General features: G+C 33.5%; 1 protein-coding gene across 1 annotated transcript; it reads right to left on the bottom strand.

The window, feature by feature from the left end:
- Positions 1-2,104: 2,104 nt before the first annotated feature.
- LOC139862423 (rho GTPase-activating protein 3-like) lies at positions 2,105-5,717 on the bottom strand. Its single transcript, XM_071851022.1, has 5 exons — positions 5,159-5,717; positions 3,853-3,973; positions 3,649-3,768; positions 3,309-3,539; positions 2,105-2,593 (listed from the first exon to the last, which is right to left on the bottom strand). The coding sequence occupies exons 1-5, from the start codon at positions 5,614-5,616 to the stop codon at positions 2,105-2,107; spliced, it is 1,419 nt and encodes a 472-aa protein (XP_071707123.1). The 5' UTR covers positions 5,617-5,717.
- Between the last annotated feature and the right edge of the window lie 12,570 nt (positions 5,718-18,287).

Below are 18,287 nucleotides of genomic sequence, written 5' to 3'. Positions count from 1 at the left end.
TACAACCTTATGATAAAACACCCTCATAATCATATGTACAAACTTTAAAATAAACTGTACAATCTTTTACAAAACACCCCATGAATACATGTACAAAACTTTGAATCATATTGTATAACCTTCATATAATAATTGTATTTTAATTTTTTTTTTTAAAATTAAGAGCATTTGTTATTATTAATAATTATTATTAAAAATATAAATACTTGATTTTTAAGCAAACTTTATTATTATTATTTATTATTGTAATTATAATTATTATAATTATTATATTTATTATTATTATATTATTATTATTATTATTCAAATATGAGGTCTCTTTACGAATTAATTACGTTACATATATATGCGAAATACATGTCTCAATAAAAGGTTGTAATGTAGACTTTTATGACAAGAAAATAGTTATTGTGATAAAAATTGAAAGATGGTGATGGGAGAATAAATGTAGTTCATTTATTCTGGTCAAATTAAGTACATCGATATGTTTGTAAAAACAACGAGAAGTTTCTTTGTCGGAATCCATGGTTCCACGGGACATTAAATTAAATGACTTTAGCATTTACATTCACTTAATATCTAAAACATATATCATTAAACTGTTCGTTTATATAAGCTTGTGATTTCACGAGCCATTTCACTAGTTAAAGATAACAATGAAATATAAAACATTAATCGGGTGTAAAGTAATGTTATCGAAAATAAAATAATAAAGAACATTTAACTATTAATAATTATTCAAAATAATCATTGAATTAAAATTTTCCTTGTGTTTAATGTAATTAATTTATAAATGAATCTAACTATGAGAAATTTAAATAATAACTTCTAAAACAAAAATATTCATTCTAAGTAATGTTATCAACAAATAAATTGATATATAATGTTTCCATTTCATATTATTTAAACTTAATGTCTTTTTGGTAAAGGGGATATTCCAATATTCCAATATTAAATGAAAATATTCATTATAGTTAATATTAAGCACTAGCATAATACTATTTTTGTTTACCATTACTCATAATAAATGTTTTCACTTAATATTTAAAAACCATTTTATTTGTCACATAACAATACATAGAATAGAATGAATATTAATGTTTTATAAGTTGTTTATCTAAATTTCTCATAGTTAGATTCATATATAAATTAATTACATTACACAGAATGAAAATTTTAATTCATTGATTATTTTGAATAATTATTACTCCATCCGTCCCATCTTAAGTGTCCACTGTTGATTTTTCAAAGCCTTTCTTTGTCAACTTTGACCGTAAATATTTTTATTTGTGTTATTTGATGAAAATTATATAGAATGAAAACACGTTTAAAACTCGGTTCATTCATGTAATTTCCATCAAATATTATATAGCACAAATAAAAATATTTACGGTCAAAGTTGACAAATAAAGACTTTGAAAAATCAACAGTGGACACTTAAGATAGGACGGAGGGAGTAATAGTTAAATGTCCGTTATCGTTTTATATGAAGACGTATCATTTATAAATATATAAATTAATTATTAATAGTTAAATGATCTTAGTTGCAGACAAGTCCTCACATATTTTTGACTTATACTATTGTAAACCGGAATGAGAAGAGAATCGATCGAGAGACCATCAACGAAAAGATGAAGAAATCGGTCCCTTAACGCGTTTGTTTGGTTCTTTGTTTTTATTTTTGCTCTCCTTTTATTGGTTATTTTTAGTTGTTTGCACATTTGTTAAGCGGTTCATTTAGTTCTTTTATAATTTAAGGCTCAGTGATAGATAGTTTTAGTTTGTTTTTCTTGCTTTCTGGGTTCGAGTCTCTATAACTATCATATAATAATTGTACACTACGGTTAAATACTTTAAATAGAACACCAATAAAACTATTTTCGGCAACGTGTCCACTCGTTACACACAAGGCTATTATTTTTCTAATGACAATCGTTTAGTGGAACGTTAAGCGTCCACTAGTGTTAACCGTTAACCGTCAAATAGTCATGTGCTTTGCACATGAGAGTATACTCTGATTCTTTATCATAACTTTTATGCGATGATTGCTCCTTTACCACTTCAATTAATAAAACCAATTAAGTAATAACATATTTAAGAAAAATTAAGCCCATGATTCACTCCCACTCCTAGTTTCAACAATCAAATTTTCATTCTTCTTAGATGGTTTTCTCAACTGAAACACAGAGTATTTGCATATCCTTCTTACTCCTTTTCTAAAACTTAACTTTTCCAACGTCCCTTCATTATTAGCATGTTTTGATTGGTCATTACACTCTAACTGGTCACTTCTATATGTGACCGGTGGGCTTTTACTCGACATGTAATCATCATATTCCGCCACTGATCCACTTTTTCTTGGAAAGCTCCAAAATTGTTCTTCATTTTCGCTTCCTAGTCTGTTCAAAGTGGCGCTCCTTACAATGCAAGGATACTCGATTTTCTTGTTAGGAGATGGATAATCTTCACTTGAAGATGCTGGCTCAAAACCAGGAGATGAGTCTTCTCTTTCGCGCAGAGTTTTTATCACGAGCGTTTTTAGCAAGTTCATGATTTGAACTGCATGAATCAATGCAGTCAAAGGATCTGCCATCTGAATCACACAACAATAAAAAAATAAATACACGTTTCTATACAGTGGCGATTCTAGGATCAAAACTCAATGGGGTCCTGAAATTTTTTTCTATTACAAAGTATGTTTGAAAGGTATTTTAGTGGTCGTTTACCTTTGAAAATCTATAAATCCTGAATGTATATGGGGTCCTATACTTAAATTTAGTGGTGTCCTACACAATTTGAAGAGTTAATTATTAAAACAAAATTTAAACATGTGGGGTCATAGGACCCCATAGCCTATGAAGTAGCCTCGCCACTGTTTCTATAACATTTGTTTTTGACAGCGACAACGGAGTCACTGACGAGGTCCACCAGAAGTGGAACCACTCACCCGATCATATCTGTGCCACGTGTCGGGTGGAAACCACGGGACCCGCGCCTAGAAGATAACGCGACCAACTGGGAAACCCCCATGAGGTTAGAACGCAAGACGTTACCCAACCTCATATACCACTAAGCTAGGCTCACAAGTGGTATTTTATTTTCCACGGCGGAACTCGAAATCATAACCTCAAAGTTAATGAGTCTTTCTGTTAATGTTGGGCCAGAAGCCCGTTGGTAACGTGTCCATATCATACTACATAGAGGTGAATATATGGGCCTTGGGTTGGGCCTGGGGCTGGGAAATAGCCCAACACCTAGAAGGTCAGATCATATTTCATTTCATTTATATAAGAAATGAAATAGCGCACCTGAGTCATGTTGGGAGCAAACACCATAGCAATGTTTCGGGCGTTCATCTTGTTTATTTGGTCGTAGGTAACAACGTCTGCCATCAAATTGATGGCCCAATCAAGAAGTGAAGCTTCGGTTGGAGGAAGGGAATTCGCAAGCCGAGTACACTCATTTTCCGTGTTGCAATGCATGACTTGCTCCGAAGTCAAAGAATCAAGAACGCCCGTAGGAAGTTCTCTAAACCAAGCCTGTTACCCCAATAAGTATACAAATCATTTTGATTATTATTTATAATTTATAAATAACTATAACTATCGAAAATTGATACGACAAATAGTAACTTATAAAAATGCATACCTTGATTAAACCAGCCAAACAATGAACATCAACTCCATGGGCCACAACTCCTCTATTTAGTTGTTTCCTAACATCTTCATCTTGACCATTTTCCCCATTTATCCGAAATATCCCTTCGGTCTGTAGCACGAAACATTCATAAATTAAGAATTTATTAGTTTCGTTAAGCTATCGAAGAACATTTAATTTTTGGTTTTGGCTTACTTGTAAACCACCACCAGCATACAAGCGATTTTGTATCATTAAAAGTATTGTTGGCACGCTATTTCCTCTTTCATCGTACGAACATTGCATAGACTCCACAGACACACCAAACACGCAAACGCTGCTCAAATATGAAAAGTGTAAGAATATAAACGAGATGGTGTGCTTTGCAATTTTACCAATTCATTCTACGATAGGACGTTATCACTTAACGAATAAAATGATTTGTTCTAACTATCATAGTAAGACTATGTAACTGATTATACCACTAATTACTCTGAGCATGATTGTGTGCTTATGATCAGGATAGATCTCGGTAGTAAAGATCATGCCAAGTCAAAATGCCAATCAAGAAGCGTGATTAACGCTAATCGCGATTAAAGATTGGCTGGTCCAACACAATCTTCTTATTTAGCAATAAAGATTGTTCCTTTATTGATTCTTCCCTTGCAAGTACTTAAAAGCAAACCATGACTTTAATATTGATTACATACCCACTATAAATTTACCTCTTTAGTCTTTCCCCTTTTTCTTATTTCAGTTGTAAAGAAACAGTCACTATCATTCATGATATGATCATAAATATTGCAATATATCAAGTTCACCCACCACCACTTTAACTTAACTGATTTCACATTCCGTCTGCCCTTACCGGCAAAACTAATAACTGTTTCTCAACTGTCAAAGATTGTTTATCAAATTTAAGATTAACATTACTCAAATTTTGTCTTGTTATCCAACTTGGCAAAAAACAAAAAAAAAACAAAAACAAAATTAGTACTTGTATAATATTTAGAAGTGGACAGCTGTTAACAGACCAACTGTAAAATAAATAAATAATCAATCTGGCAGGGAATAAAAAGATTCAGTGTTTTTTATCTCCTAAATATTGAATAAAAAAGCACGAGAAAGTGAGAAAATGTTTTTTTTTAGTGTTCAATACTTCAATAAGTGACTTCAACGCTTCTGAAGGTAAAAACGTAAAGAAGTAGGCATAACTATTCAGAGTTAAAATGAATCCACAAATATAATCCCGAATTAATATGAATAGGAATAAAGGAAAAAAATAAAAATGTCATACTTGCTAAGGAACACTGAACCTACAAAATTCTACAAAGGAAACGCGTTCCCTTTCACTCCACATACTCTAATAATACAACAGTTTTTAGATTTTTACATTTTCTTCTATTCGTATTGAACTAAAAAAAAAAAAAAATTGATGTATTAATCCCAACCTTTAGTAAATAAAGATTAAATATAAAGATAAGATAAAATTAAATTAAAAGTTACATTAGGTGTTAGTTACCTTGCGCTGGGAACTTTCCGAGGGACCTCAGGTTGAAACGAAATAGGCAAGCCAACGAACCCGTTGAACCGGTCAAACGTAACATGAGAAACATGACGTACGTCTGTCGGACAACCAATATCCAAACAAGTCGAAACTTGTTCGCTGTCATGATCAATTGTGCAACTGAGAATCGATTTACGTAACGTTGTTAAAAAGTGTGATACAATTGTGAAATTATAAGTAGAGTTTGATGGAGGTTGTTGACATGGACTAATGAAAGGTGTTTTAATTGGACTATCATTATCATTATTGTTGTTTAAGTAAGAGTAATCTTGACAGAAATAATAATTGTCATCACCATGATCATGATCATGAGGCTCATGATCATGATCATGATATTGTGATGAATAATGGAAAAAAGAGGCTTTGGGAGGCGGAGGCCCCCCACATGATTTGGATCTGAACAGGGTTGTCATTACAAGTAGTAATTTAAGTGTCGAAACGGTATGAAAATGGAGAAAAATGAAAAAGGAATGGAATGGAATGAGTATTCTCTGTTTCGTCACTTTTATGTGTATTTTTATGTTACTATTATTTATTTATTTAAATTTATGTATTTATTTATTCACTGTATTTATTAAACTTATACATATGTCTCAGAGAAATGTGGATGACAGATGTATGGTCCCCTTTCATTTTTGGAGACCACCATATAAATATTCGATTGTTAGCACCACAATATACAAATTCTGGTTTTATTTATATTCAAGAGAAGGTAATAATTTAATATAGAACAACATTGTTTCAAGACGCAAATTCTGTTTATGTTACTCGATTAACAAAGGTTTATGGAAACTTGCTCAATTGTCCAATAGCCAATCTGTCTTGGGTTGTACTATTTTTCGTTGATGTTAATTTTTTATATCGGACTTGTTAAGAATCAATAAACTGACCAAATATAAAAGTTTCTATTAGGGAAAATATGATTGCAAAGAAGTTCAACATATTGTTTGGGGCATTCGGAATTTAATTTGATAGATTGATGAAACTGCGATAACATTTTTGGTACAATATCATTTACTGTTGAATCTGGCATTAAAGTTTAACAATTACTCACACCTCATTGATAGGTACTCTCGTGTATTCTTTGATTTGGTGCTACTTGATTTGTCTTTGTACTTTACATGGCTCTTACTTCTTGTTTTGATGTGGTTTTTCATATGAAAAACTGTTATATATATAGCAAGTGTCGATTTATTAGCGATTTGACTATCGCTTAAAGCCTAAATTAAACTTCACGCATGTTTAAAATTCATGGAAATTTGATTTTACCATTTTCATGGCGTCTCACACTTTTTTTGGTATTTTTTTTTAAAAAAAATTGTAACATACTTATTGACTGGAGGTCCATTCGGAAGTAATCTCTCTATCCATAAAACATTGAGAGGGATGACTTTCTTTACTCTTTGGGTGTTTCACTCTGGGTGAAGAAATGAATTCCTTATTCTAGAAATAGGAGAAGAATTATCTACATCTTACCTCTCCTATACCCTACTTATGTAGGATTGAGTTTTGTTGAATAATTTTTAAATGCATATATATTAACAATTAGTTGACCATATAGCTAATTTAAAAACTCCTTATATTATAAACATTCTATTTGTCTTTTTATGAAGTGACAAAACCTAGTATGAGGAATTTGTTAATTTATTGAAAAAGTTTAAGTGAACTAAATGACTTTTAAATGCATATAATATATGCAAGTCTGGCATATTGATACAATTTTGTCATTTTTTGATTGTATTAATTAATTGTGGTTATGAAAAAAAAAAAAAAAAAAAAAAACTATAGTATTTACAATACCTGCTTTAAGGTATGATCTGTTGTGAACTACTCTTTCTCATATCTATTGTCGAATATTCATATTGAATGTCTCAAATTAATCTTAATAATGTGATAAAATTCTTTTGTGTCCTTACTTTATTCATGTAGAACAAAAAAATAGGTAAAAAGTTATGGATTATACTAAAAAGTTAACAAAAAAATACATATGACAAGTACTTTTTCTTAATCTACTTATTTTTTTTTATTTAGAAACAATAAATTTAATACGAATGACTTAGTAAATAAGTGACTCATTTTGTTAAGGGGAAAAAAAATCCAAAATTAAAAGCACAAATTTTTTTTTTAAAAGACAGGAATTTGGGATGATGTCAGAAGGGAAATTTAAAAAAGAAAAAAAAATATGATATCAATGACAGAGGAAAAAGTAAAAAACAAAAAACAAAAAAAAGGAAAACGATAGATATTATTTTATCCCTATAAACCATAAAATATCCACCATAATTGCTCCCTTCGTCTCAAATTTATAGTCCAATATTCTTTTTTTACAGCGGTTTAGGAACACTAAGGGGGCTAAACCACCCATGCGATCATCTCCCGCAGTTGATAATTCGCCCCCAACTGCTGCCCTTGAGGAAACCCGGACTAATTCGAGGGTATAGGAGACCTTGGTGAAAATCAAGATCAGTGGATATGGACCAACCTTTAACAAAGAGGTATGAATCATTACCACTAGGCCAACAATACAATGATGTCTACTATTCTTTTTTAAAATGTTTCAAATTAATTATCAGTTTTCATACGCCGATAAAAAAATAGATAAGGTTCTTTAATACTTTGATGTATACATTTAAAACAAAAAATTTAATAAAAAGGAATGGGTAAAATCATAAATTAACAAAAAGTAAATTGTGATAATGAGATTTTATAAAACTATTGATTTATTATTTAGAGACAATTAAACTAAGACATAAGGAGTAGCATAGTATGGAATGACGTGAGCCACAAAAGAAAGATAAAAAAAAATTGAAAAAGATGATGTCATTGATGAATGAAAAACATGGAAAAAAATGCAAAATAACATTTGTACCGATGTGAATAATAATAATAATATTACCATCATAATTAGCACTATTGGAAAACACCCCGTTTTGTGTGACCACCCGGAAATTTCTGACTAAATTTAAACTTAATCTTTATATGATTTTGACACGTTAAGCAAAGTTTGTAGTAATGAGTCTCGAAAAAAAAGTTTGAACTATTTCATATATTCAGTTAACCTTTGACTATTCTCAACGATTCACGAACCATTGTTTATATATATATATATATATATATATATATATATATATATATATATATATATATATATATATATAACATAAGTGTATATATAATATTTTAAATTAATAAAATACTCTTTAATCAATTAGAATTAAAAAAATGTAAAATAATAAATAAAATAATTAAGTTACTATTAAAGTAAATATATATAAATATATATGCTATTATTATGAATCTATAAATGATTTGTAACACCTCGTTTTCCCCGTATATGATTTATAGGTGTATTGTGTATGTACGATAGGCGTATGAAGGGTTCGGAACATGTTTGGGTGTTGAGGTCTTGTATGCAAGGAAAGGTGTCAGACCTCGTTGAACGTCGCGGCGCGACAAAGGAGGCCGCGGCGCGGCATTTAACTGGAATCCAGATCAGAAGCTTGACAAAAAATGATCCCAGACCTAGGTAAAGGTCGCGGCGCGATGATTAAGGCTGCGGCGTGGCATTCTGGGCAAATTGGTGCCGGATTTTTGTAATATTAAATTAGAAGCAAGGGCATTTTGGTCATTTCACGTTTGAGCCAGATTTGAGGCTTTAACCTCATCCACTCACTCATTTTCTTTATTTTCTTTTTCCTTTTCTTTCCTATTTTCCTCTCAAAACTTAAAATCCTCAAGTGATTCAAGTGGAATTTTGGAAAGGAAGAAGCGGGATTTGATCTTTGGCGTAGTTGACTAGGTTGTTCTCCTCGTTCTTAGCTACACGGTGATACTAGTGGTAAGCTCTAACTCTGAATTTCATTTTCGTGTTCATCATTCAAATTTGGGGCTTTTGATTGTATGATTTATAGATGGAACCCATTTAGTTGTTAATAGGAGATTAACACCAAGATTCGGGTTTATAAGTGTTAAAGGCGGGTTTTGGGTTGGTTAATGATTTAACCATGTTTAAGACTTGTAAATGGTGTACAATCACTAGCATTAGTGATTATTGGTGTTTTGGAGACTTTTAGGGTTTTCGTGGTTGACTAATTTTGACTAGAGTCAAAATTAAGGTTTGTTGAGGATTATGACCCGAATGTCGATTCGATGAGGTTTGTAAACTTAAAATGGATTAAGTTGAAGTATAAAACCGAGTTAAATATGTTTTGGTGTCAAAACTTGTAAATTGTGAGATTTTGACCTTATGGGTCAAAATTAGGGTTTATGGGCGATTTTGAGAACGATAAGTGTTTAACACTTGTGTTCGGGTTTAATTGGCATATTAGGACCATTATCACTTGTGTTAGTGATTATTGGTTAGTTTGGGCGCGGTTTGTCCTTGTAAGTGCATTTGGGTCGAAATTGCACTAAGTGTCTAATTGGGTTTGTTTGTAGATCCAATCTAAGTGTGTTGTTGAATTTGTGATAATGGATTAGGTACTTTCCATTGATGAGTTGCGGATTACTTGGAAGCATTCATCAAGGCGACAAGGTGAGTGTTAATATCTTATGTGCATATGTATGTGTAGGATGGGTGCGGTTCGGGTGAAGTGATTCTCGGCTATAGAGCTCACTTCACATATAAGTGGATTTGATGGACTTTTGTATGAGTCCAATTGGCACGGTTGTGCGTTTTGGTTGACCACCTTTGGCGAGGTACACGTTTTGTGTGTACGTTATCACACGAGGTTGTGATGTGGATGTTATAACCCCAATGGCGAAGGGTTAGTATTGTGTTGCGTTTTGGATAACCCGATGATGTGGGTTTTGATTTGGGAAGTGAATCTCGGGTAGTGCGGATTCATGATGACTCGGGTTGTTCGGTTATCTTATTGATGAGGTGATGAATTTCGGGTTGTTCGAATTCATTGAGGCTCGGGTAGTTCGGCCAACCTCGGTTGTTGAATTGGTGGAAAAGTGAATTTCGGGTTGTGCGAATTTACTAAGGCTCGGGTTGTTCGGTCAATGTTCGTATGATTGAGGTTAAGGGGTTAACCTTGTATTTTGGTAACCTTATTTCGTTTATATTGTTATATATATTAATGTATTGTTGTGTTGTAGCTAACCCTCCGGGTGTAGCTTATTGGCGTTGTTCACATCGTCGTTGGTGAACTTATACTTGTTGATATCTTTAGCTTGTTGCTTAGAGTTCGTACGGTATGCTTAGTGTAGTTGCCTTATACTTGGATGCTTCGGTATGCGGTATTGATATTGTGTGGCGTGTACATTTTATACATATATATGTATGTAGTATGTTAACATTCACTAAGCGTTAGCTTACCCTCTCGTTGTTGATATTTTTATAGGTTCGCATGATGGTGGCTCGGGTAAGCATGGGAATTAGAGATCTTTACTAGTATGCTTTAGAAGATCTTGCTTTCGTACTTGATTAGGATTTGGGTAGCGTAGTCCCAAATCACCATGCTCGGTTTATGTTTAAATATCGCATTATTGTATTAAAGAGTTTAATTTATTAATGTGTGTTTTAAGTTCGTTGAACTTACTTTGGTAACAAATATGTTTTGGAACCTGTGTAATGGAACCTAAAGTATTATTTGACGCGTATTAAAAGGAAAAAAATTTATGGGCCGGTTTTAATACGGGTTGGGTTGTTACAAGTGGTATCAGAGCATGGTCTAAGGGATTTAGGTGACTTGAGATAGGTGCCTAGACTTAGACTTTTGTGTGTGCTTATTTGTTGCGGGACTTGTAGGATTACGGGTCGGAATGGGTTATAGTTATCGCCTTGTTTATAGGTGGACTAACGTTTATATTAGTAATGCGGATATTATTAATATGTTATTGTGTTGTGATGATGATTCTTGCGTGTGCTTATATCGCGTAGGATTTTGTTTGTGATTGTTTATATCATCGAACGAGGCGGTCGTTGTACTAACGAGTCTATACGGCGTGTGTGCGTAATAAGGACTTGCAAACCTTATTACGGGTGCAAATCGTGTCTAACAAGTGATGTGCGACGAGTGTTTAGCAAGATGGAGGTGGTATTGTGTGTGTGCTTTATACGTTCGTGATCTAATACTTTTGCATTCCTTAGAATGGCGACGGGAAACGAGATCGAGACGAACGATTTGGAGTTTAACGCTAGAGTTGCGGCCGCCGTTGCGGAGCAAATGAGCGCGTTTCGAGAAGAAATGGTTAGGAAGTATTCTGAATTTCAAGGTAGTGGTGAGATGGAGCGTTGTCTTAAGAGCTTCATGAGGACTAGACCCCCGATGTACGACGGAGAATCGGATCCTTTGATAAGCACAACTTGGATCTCGGATGTCGAAGGGTGTTTTCGTACTATTGAATGCCCTCCTGAGAAGAAGATAAGACTCGCTACTAGTTTGTTGCGGGGTAGGGCGAAGGATTGGTTGGATGGTAAGATTGATCTTGTCGGTGGTGAATCGTTTATGGCGTTATCATGGGACGAGTTTAAGAAGGAATTCTTCGAGGAGTTCCGAACTTCAGCCGATTTGTCGGAAATGCGTAATGAGTTGCAAAATTTGCAACAGAGGTTCTATGGATTTGAATACTCCCAAGACGACCTTTATGGCGAAGGCTCGTTTTTTCCCGGAGTATTTGGGGAATGATCATTTGTTGATGCAAGATTTCTATCGGACTTTGAATGATGACTTGAAGAATAAAATTAGCCGGGGTCAAGCGAAATCGTTTGCGGAATTATTCGACTTGGCTAGAGGTTTCGAGTCGTATTCGCGATCGAAGAAGGGTGAACCTTCAAGTGAGAGAAGGGTTGTTTCGTATGGTGCTCCGAGTAAGAGGACTAAGGGTCCGAGTGTGAGCACGGGGTACACGGACGGGTATACCGGATTCAATTGCGTCTAGATGTTACAATTGTGGCATGAGGGGTCACAAGTCGTGGGAATGTTCGGTGCCAAAGGGTGATGGCATGGTGTGCTTCAACTGCCAAGAAGAAGGACATCGTAAGTCGGAATGTCCCAAGTTTTCGGGGACGGGTGCGACAAGGAGACGTTAAGGTACGTTTCATTTTAAATAAATATGTCCTTTGATTATTTATTAAGTGTCGTTTGTGTTTGAGTTGTAAAATGCCTTGTGTTGTGCATATTGTTGTTATGGGTGACGTTCCTAATGGAAGTACCCTATGGTGACGTTTGATTAACGGGCGAAGGGCGTAAGACTTGGTGCAACCAAGCATTCCTTAGTATTGGGAAATGTTTCTACCAAACCATGGAAATAGGTTTTGGTGTTGTTTGTTAAGCGCGTGTTCGCTTTTGTGTTAAAGTTGATGAACTATGAGGTTCGTCGGGTGGATTGAAACCCTTAAGATCGAGTGTTTTGGATCTCGATGTAGGTTGGTAATGGAGTTTACATGACGCGACATTAGGTGCCTCTTTCATACCTACTAGTGTGGTGTTCGACTCCGATTATGTTGTGGTTACATTGTACTTAGGGTACCGAAGTGAAACCCTTAGGTACATGAGTGACTAGGTGGAAGTTGACAAACTAAAGCAATTGGATGATTGCGAGGGTATGGTTTGTGTAATTGGTGGTACACTTTTCGTTCGAAGTGTTTAAGGATAGGTTAAGATCCTTGGTATGCTCAAGGTTGGAGCAAGAGATGGTGATGGGTTGTGTGAACCCAATTGTTGGTAAAGTCTACCTTTGGTAGCATTGTACGGTTGTACGAGATGCGGTTACGGAACGTAGTTCCAAGTGGGGGAGTTGTACTCCCGCACGAGGAGGTTTTAGTGTGAGATTTCGGATGATGTTTTGTTAGATCCGAAAATCGTATCTGTAGTGACCCGAACTTTTCCATGTTTATATATATTAATTGAGATTGATATTTACATGATTAAATGTTTCCAACATGTTAAGCAATCAAACTTGTTAAGACTTGATTAATTGAAATATGTTTCATATAGACAATTGACCACCCAAGTTGACCGGTGATTCACGAACGTTAAAACTTGTAAAAACTATATGATGACATATATATGGATATATATATAGTTAACATGATACTATGATAAGTAAACATATCATTAAGTATATTAACAATGAACTACATATGTAAAAACAAGACTACTAACTTAATGATTTTTAAACGAGACATATATGTAACGATTATCGTTGTAAAGACATTTAATGTATATATATCATATTAAGAGATATTCATACATGATAATATAATAATTTAAAATCTCATTTGACGTTATAAACATTGGGTTAACAACATTTAACAAGATCGTTAACCTAAAGGTTTCAAAACAACACTTACATGTAACGACTAACGATGACTTAACGACTCAGTTAAAATGTATATACATGTAGTGTTTTAATATGTATTTATACACTTTTGAAAGACTTCAATACACTTATCAAAATACTTCTACTTAACAAAAATGCTTACAATTACATCCTCGTTCAGTTTCATCAACAATTCTACTCGTATGCACCCGTATTCGTACTCGTACAATACACAGCTTTTAGATGTATGTACTATTGGTATATACACTCCAATGATCAGCTCTTAGCAGCCCATGTGAGTCACCTAACACATGTGGAAACCATCATTTGGCAACTAGCATGAAATATCTCATAAAATTACAAAAATATGAGTAATCATTCATGACTTATTTACATGAAAACAAAATTACATATCCTTTATATCTAATCCATACACCAACGACCAAAAACACCTACAAACACTTTCATTCTTCAATTTTCTTCATCTAATTGATCTCTCTCAAGTTCTATCTTCAAGTTCTAAGTGTTCTTCATATATTATACAAGTTCTAGTTACATAAAATCAAGAATACTTTCAAGTTTGCTAGCTCACTTCCAATCTTGTAAGGTGATCATCCAACCTCAAGAAATCTTTGTTTCTTACAGTAGGTTATCATTCTAATACAAGGTAATAATCATATTCAAACTTTGGTTCAATTTCTATAACTATAACAATCTTATTTCAAGTGATGATCTTACTTGAACTTGTTTTCGTGTCATGATTCTGCTTCAAGAACTTCGAGCCATCCAAGGATCCGTTGAAGCTAGATCCATTTTTCTCTTTTCCAGTAGGTTTATCCAAGGAACTTAAGGTAGTAATGATGTTCATAACATCATTTGATACATACATATAAAGCTATCTTATTCGAAGGTTTAAACTTGTAATCACTAGAACATAGTTTAGTTAATTCTAAACTTGTTCGCAAATAAAAGTTAATCCTTCTAACTTGACTTTTAAAATCAACTAAACACATGTTCTATATCTATATGATATGCTAACTTAATAATTTAAAACCTGGAAACACGAAAAACACCGTAAAACCGGATTTACGCCGTCGTAGTAACACCGCGGGCTGTTTTGGGTTAGTTAATTAAAAACTATGATAAACTTTGATTTAAAAGTTGTTATTCTGAGAAAATGATTTTTATTATGAACATGAAACTATATCCAAAAATTATGGTTAAACTCAAAGTGGAAGTATGTTTTCTAAAATGGTCATCTAGACGTCGTTCTTTCGACTGAAATGACTACCTTTATAAAAACGAATTGTAACTTATTTTTCCGACTATAAACCTATACTTTTTCTGTTTATATTCATAAAATAGAGTTCAATATGAAACCATAGCAATTTGATTCACTCAAAACGGATTTAAAATGAAGAAGTTATGAATAAAACAAGATTGGATAATTTTTCTCATTTTAGCTACGTAAAAATTGGTAACAAATCTATTCCAACCATAACTTAATCAACTTGTATTGTATATTATGTAATCTTGAGATACCATAGACACGTATACAATGTTTCGACCTATCATGTCGACACATCTATATATATTTCGGAACAACCATAGACACTCTATATGTGAATGTTGGAGTTAGCTATACAGGGTTGAGGTTGATTCCAAAATATATATAGTTTGAGTTGTGATCAATACTGAGATACGTATATACTGGGTCGTGGATTGATTCAAGATAATATTTATCGATTTATTTCTGTACATCTAACCGTGGACAACTAGTTGTAGGTTACTAACGAGGACAGCTGACTTAATAAATTTAAAACATCAAAATATATTAAAAGTGTTGTAAATATATTTTGAACATACTTTGATATATATGTATATATTGTTATAGGTTCGTGAATCAACAGTGGCCAAGTCTTACTTCCCGACGAAGTAAAAATCTGTGAAAGTGAGTTATAGTCCCACTTTTAAAATCTAATATTTTTGGGATGAGAATACATGCAGGTTTTATAAATGATTTACAAAATAGACACAAGTACGTGAAACTACATTCTATGGTTGAATTATCGAAATCGAATATGCCCCTTTTTATTAAGTCTGGTAATCTAAGAATTAGGGAACAGACACCCTAATTGACGCGAATCCTAAAGATAGATCTATTGGGTCTAACAAACCCCATCCAAAGTACCGGATGCTTTAGTACTTCGAAATTTATATCATATCCGAAGGGTGTCCCGGAATGATGGGGATATTCTTATATATGCATCTTGTTAATGTCGGTTACCAGGTGTTCACCATATGAATGATTTTTATCTCTATGTATGGGATGTGTATTGAAATATGAAATCTTGTGGTCTATTGTTACGATTTGATATATATAGGTTAAACCTATAACTCACCAACATTTTTGTTGACGTTTAAAGCATGTTTATTCTCAGGTGAATACTAAGAGCTTCCGCTGTTGCATACTAAAATAAGGACAAGATTTGGAGTCCATGTTTGTATGATATTGTGTAAAAACTGCATTCAAGAAACTGATTTCGATGTAACATATTTGTATTGTAAACCATTATGTAATGGTCGTGTGTAAACAGGATATTTTAGATTATCATTATTTGATAATCTACATAAAGCTTTTTAAACCTTTATTTATGAAATAAAGGTTATGGTTTGTTTTAAAATGAATGCAGTCTTTGAAAAACGTCTCATATAGAGGTCAAAACCTCGCAACGAAATCAATTAATATGGAACGTTTTTAATCAATAAGAACGGGACATTTCAGTTGGTATCAGAGCGTTGGTCTTAGAGAACTAGAATTTTGCATTAGTGTGTCTTATCGAGTTTGTTAGGATGCATTAGTGAGTCTGGACTTCGACCGTGTTTACTTGAAAAATGATTGCTTAACAAATTTTGTTGGAAACTATATATTTTTAACATGTGAATATTATGTGATATATTAATCTCTTAACGCGTTTGATATTATGTGATAGATGTCTACCTCTAGAACAAGTCCCATTGACTTACCTAATAATAATGAAGAGTCAAATGTAAATTGGAATGATTCGTGGACTGATTCACAAGTTCCCGAAGAGGAACCGGAAGAAGAGTCGGAACCGGAAGAAGAATCGGAACCGGAAGAAGAATCGGAACCGGATGAAGAAATAGAACCGGTGGGGGAAATAATAAAACGGTTAAGTAAAAGAAAATCCTCAACCAACCGACCAAGGTTAATTATGGTCAATGGTGTTTCCGCCAAGGAAGCAAAATATTGGGAGGATTACCAATTCTCCGATGAATCGGATTCCGACGAGAATTTCGATGATGTTATAGAAATTACCCCAACTGAATTTAAAAAGGCAAAAGAAAATAATAAGGGAAAGGGCATAAAAATAGAGAAATCTAATTCCAACCCCGATGAACTTTATATGTATCGTCAACCCCCGAAGTCCTTAAGTTGTAACAATGACCCGGGAACCTCTAAACCACCAGGTTTTTCTAAACCAATGTGGAAAACGACGGCTCGTATTAGGGGAACATCATATATCCCTAGAAACTTGGCAAAACGAACCAAAACCGAAGAAGAAGAAACAAGCGAGTCAGAATAAGATAGTTGTATTCGTGTGGTGTAATATATGTAATATAGTGTGCTTATGCTTTATGATATATGTAAAAATTGCTTGTATTAATAAGTAATTTTTTTATGAATCTAACTCTTGTCTATTTTACAGTCTAAAAACACAAAATGGATAGACAACCCAATATTTTAAGAGACCTACCCGAAGACATGATTGATGAAATCTTGTCTAGAGTCGGTCAGAATTCTGCGGCACAACTATTTAAGGCGAGATCAGTTTGTAAGACATTCGAAGAAAGTTCCAAGAATGCATTGGTTTATAAAAGGCTTTCGTTCGAAAGATGGGGGATATCACATTGGGAAATCCATAAGTTACGATGTGTTTACTTTGACGCATATATTGCGGGGAACCCAAATGCTATTTTACGCAATGGGTTAAGAAATTATTTTGACTCAATATATCCGAATATTGGACTTCGTGATTTAGAAAAAGCGGCTAACATGCAACATAAAGAAGCATGTTATGCTTACGGATTAGTAATGTTCGCTTATCACCAAAGTGAGAACAAGAACATCGGGCTACAACTATTAAACAAAACGTTCCCACAAGTGACGGAATCGGTAATTGGGGTAAGAAATGAGGTTTTTAGATTGTTACGGGACTGTTGGACATTACGTAACCCTCGTCCCTTTGACGACGTTACAACACGTTGTCTTATCAACGACCATAACGGTTATGTTCCACAATACCAAGGATGGGAAGTAATCCTAGTAAAACCATAATGCATGACTTGTTTCTGGACGTATGAATTACGTGTCTTTATTGCTTTTGCTGAACGACTTGTGTACTAGCTAGAATTATCTTCACAACCATCTTGTATCAAATTTATTGTGTGCTATATTTCATGCTATATGTAAAATAAGCGGTATTGTAAGTTTGTAAAATATTATGTAAAAGTTTGAACGCGAAATATTATTATAATCAGTTTTTCATATAGAATTGTAGTAGTTGAATTGTATATTAGCTACTAAGTATGAACTTAACGGGTAGGTACTACCCGAATTTAAACTTATAAAACGCTAATATGAAGAAAAAGCTTTTATAAATGAGTTCATATTATGCTACGAAATACTATTAACTACTCTTAATATTCTGTATGATTAACTTGTTCCATTTGACTATTTTGAAGGAAATGGCACCGACTACTCGACACACCGTGAATATGAATGAAGAAG

The sequence above is a fragment of the Rutidosis leptorrhynchoides genome, chromosome 8, assembly GCF_046630445.1.
Source record: "Rutidosis leptorrhynchoides isolate AG116_Rl617_1_P2 chromosome 8, CSIRO_AGI_Rlap_v1, whole genome shotgun sequence".
NCBI lineage: Eukaryota > Viridiplantae > Streptophyta > Magnoliopsida > Asterales > Asteraceae > Rutidosis > Rutidosis leptorrhynchoides.
The sequence above is the reverse complement of the archived record's forward strand: the minus strand, read 5'-3'. Positions and strand labels throughout refer to the sequence as shown.

What these genes read in the sequence shown, in the direction of transcription:
- LOC139862423 (XM_071851022.1), bottom strand. Translation starts at nt 5,616, where the DNA reads ATGACAACCCTGTTCAGATCCAAATCATGTGGGGGGCCTCCGCCTCCC. An exon ending in ATGCTGGTGGTGGTTTACAA is followed by an intron (nt 3,769 to 3,852) that starts GTAAGCCAAAAC and finishes TTCGTGCTACAG; the next exon opens with ACCGAAGGGATATTTCGGAT. An exon ending in GTTTGGCTGGTTTAATCAAG is followed by an intron (nt 3,540 to 3,648) that starts GTATGCATTTTT and finishes TTGGGGTAACAG; the next exon opens with GCTTGGTTTAGAGAACTTCC.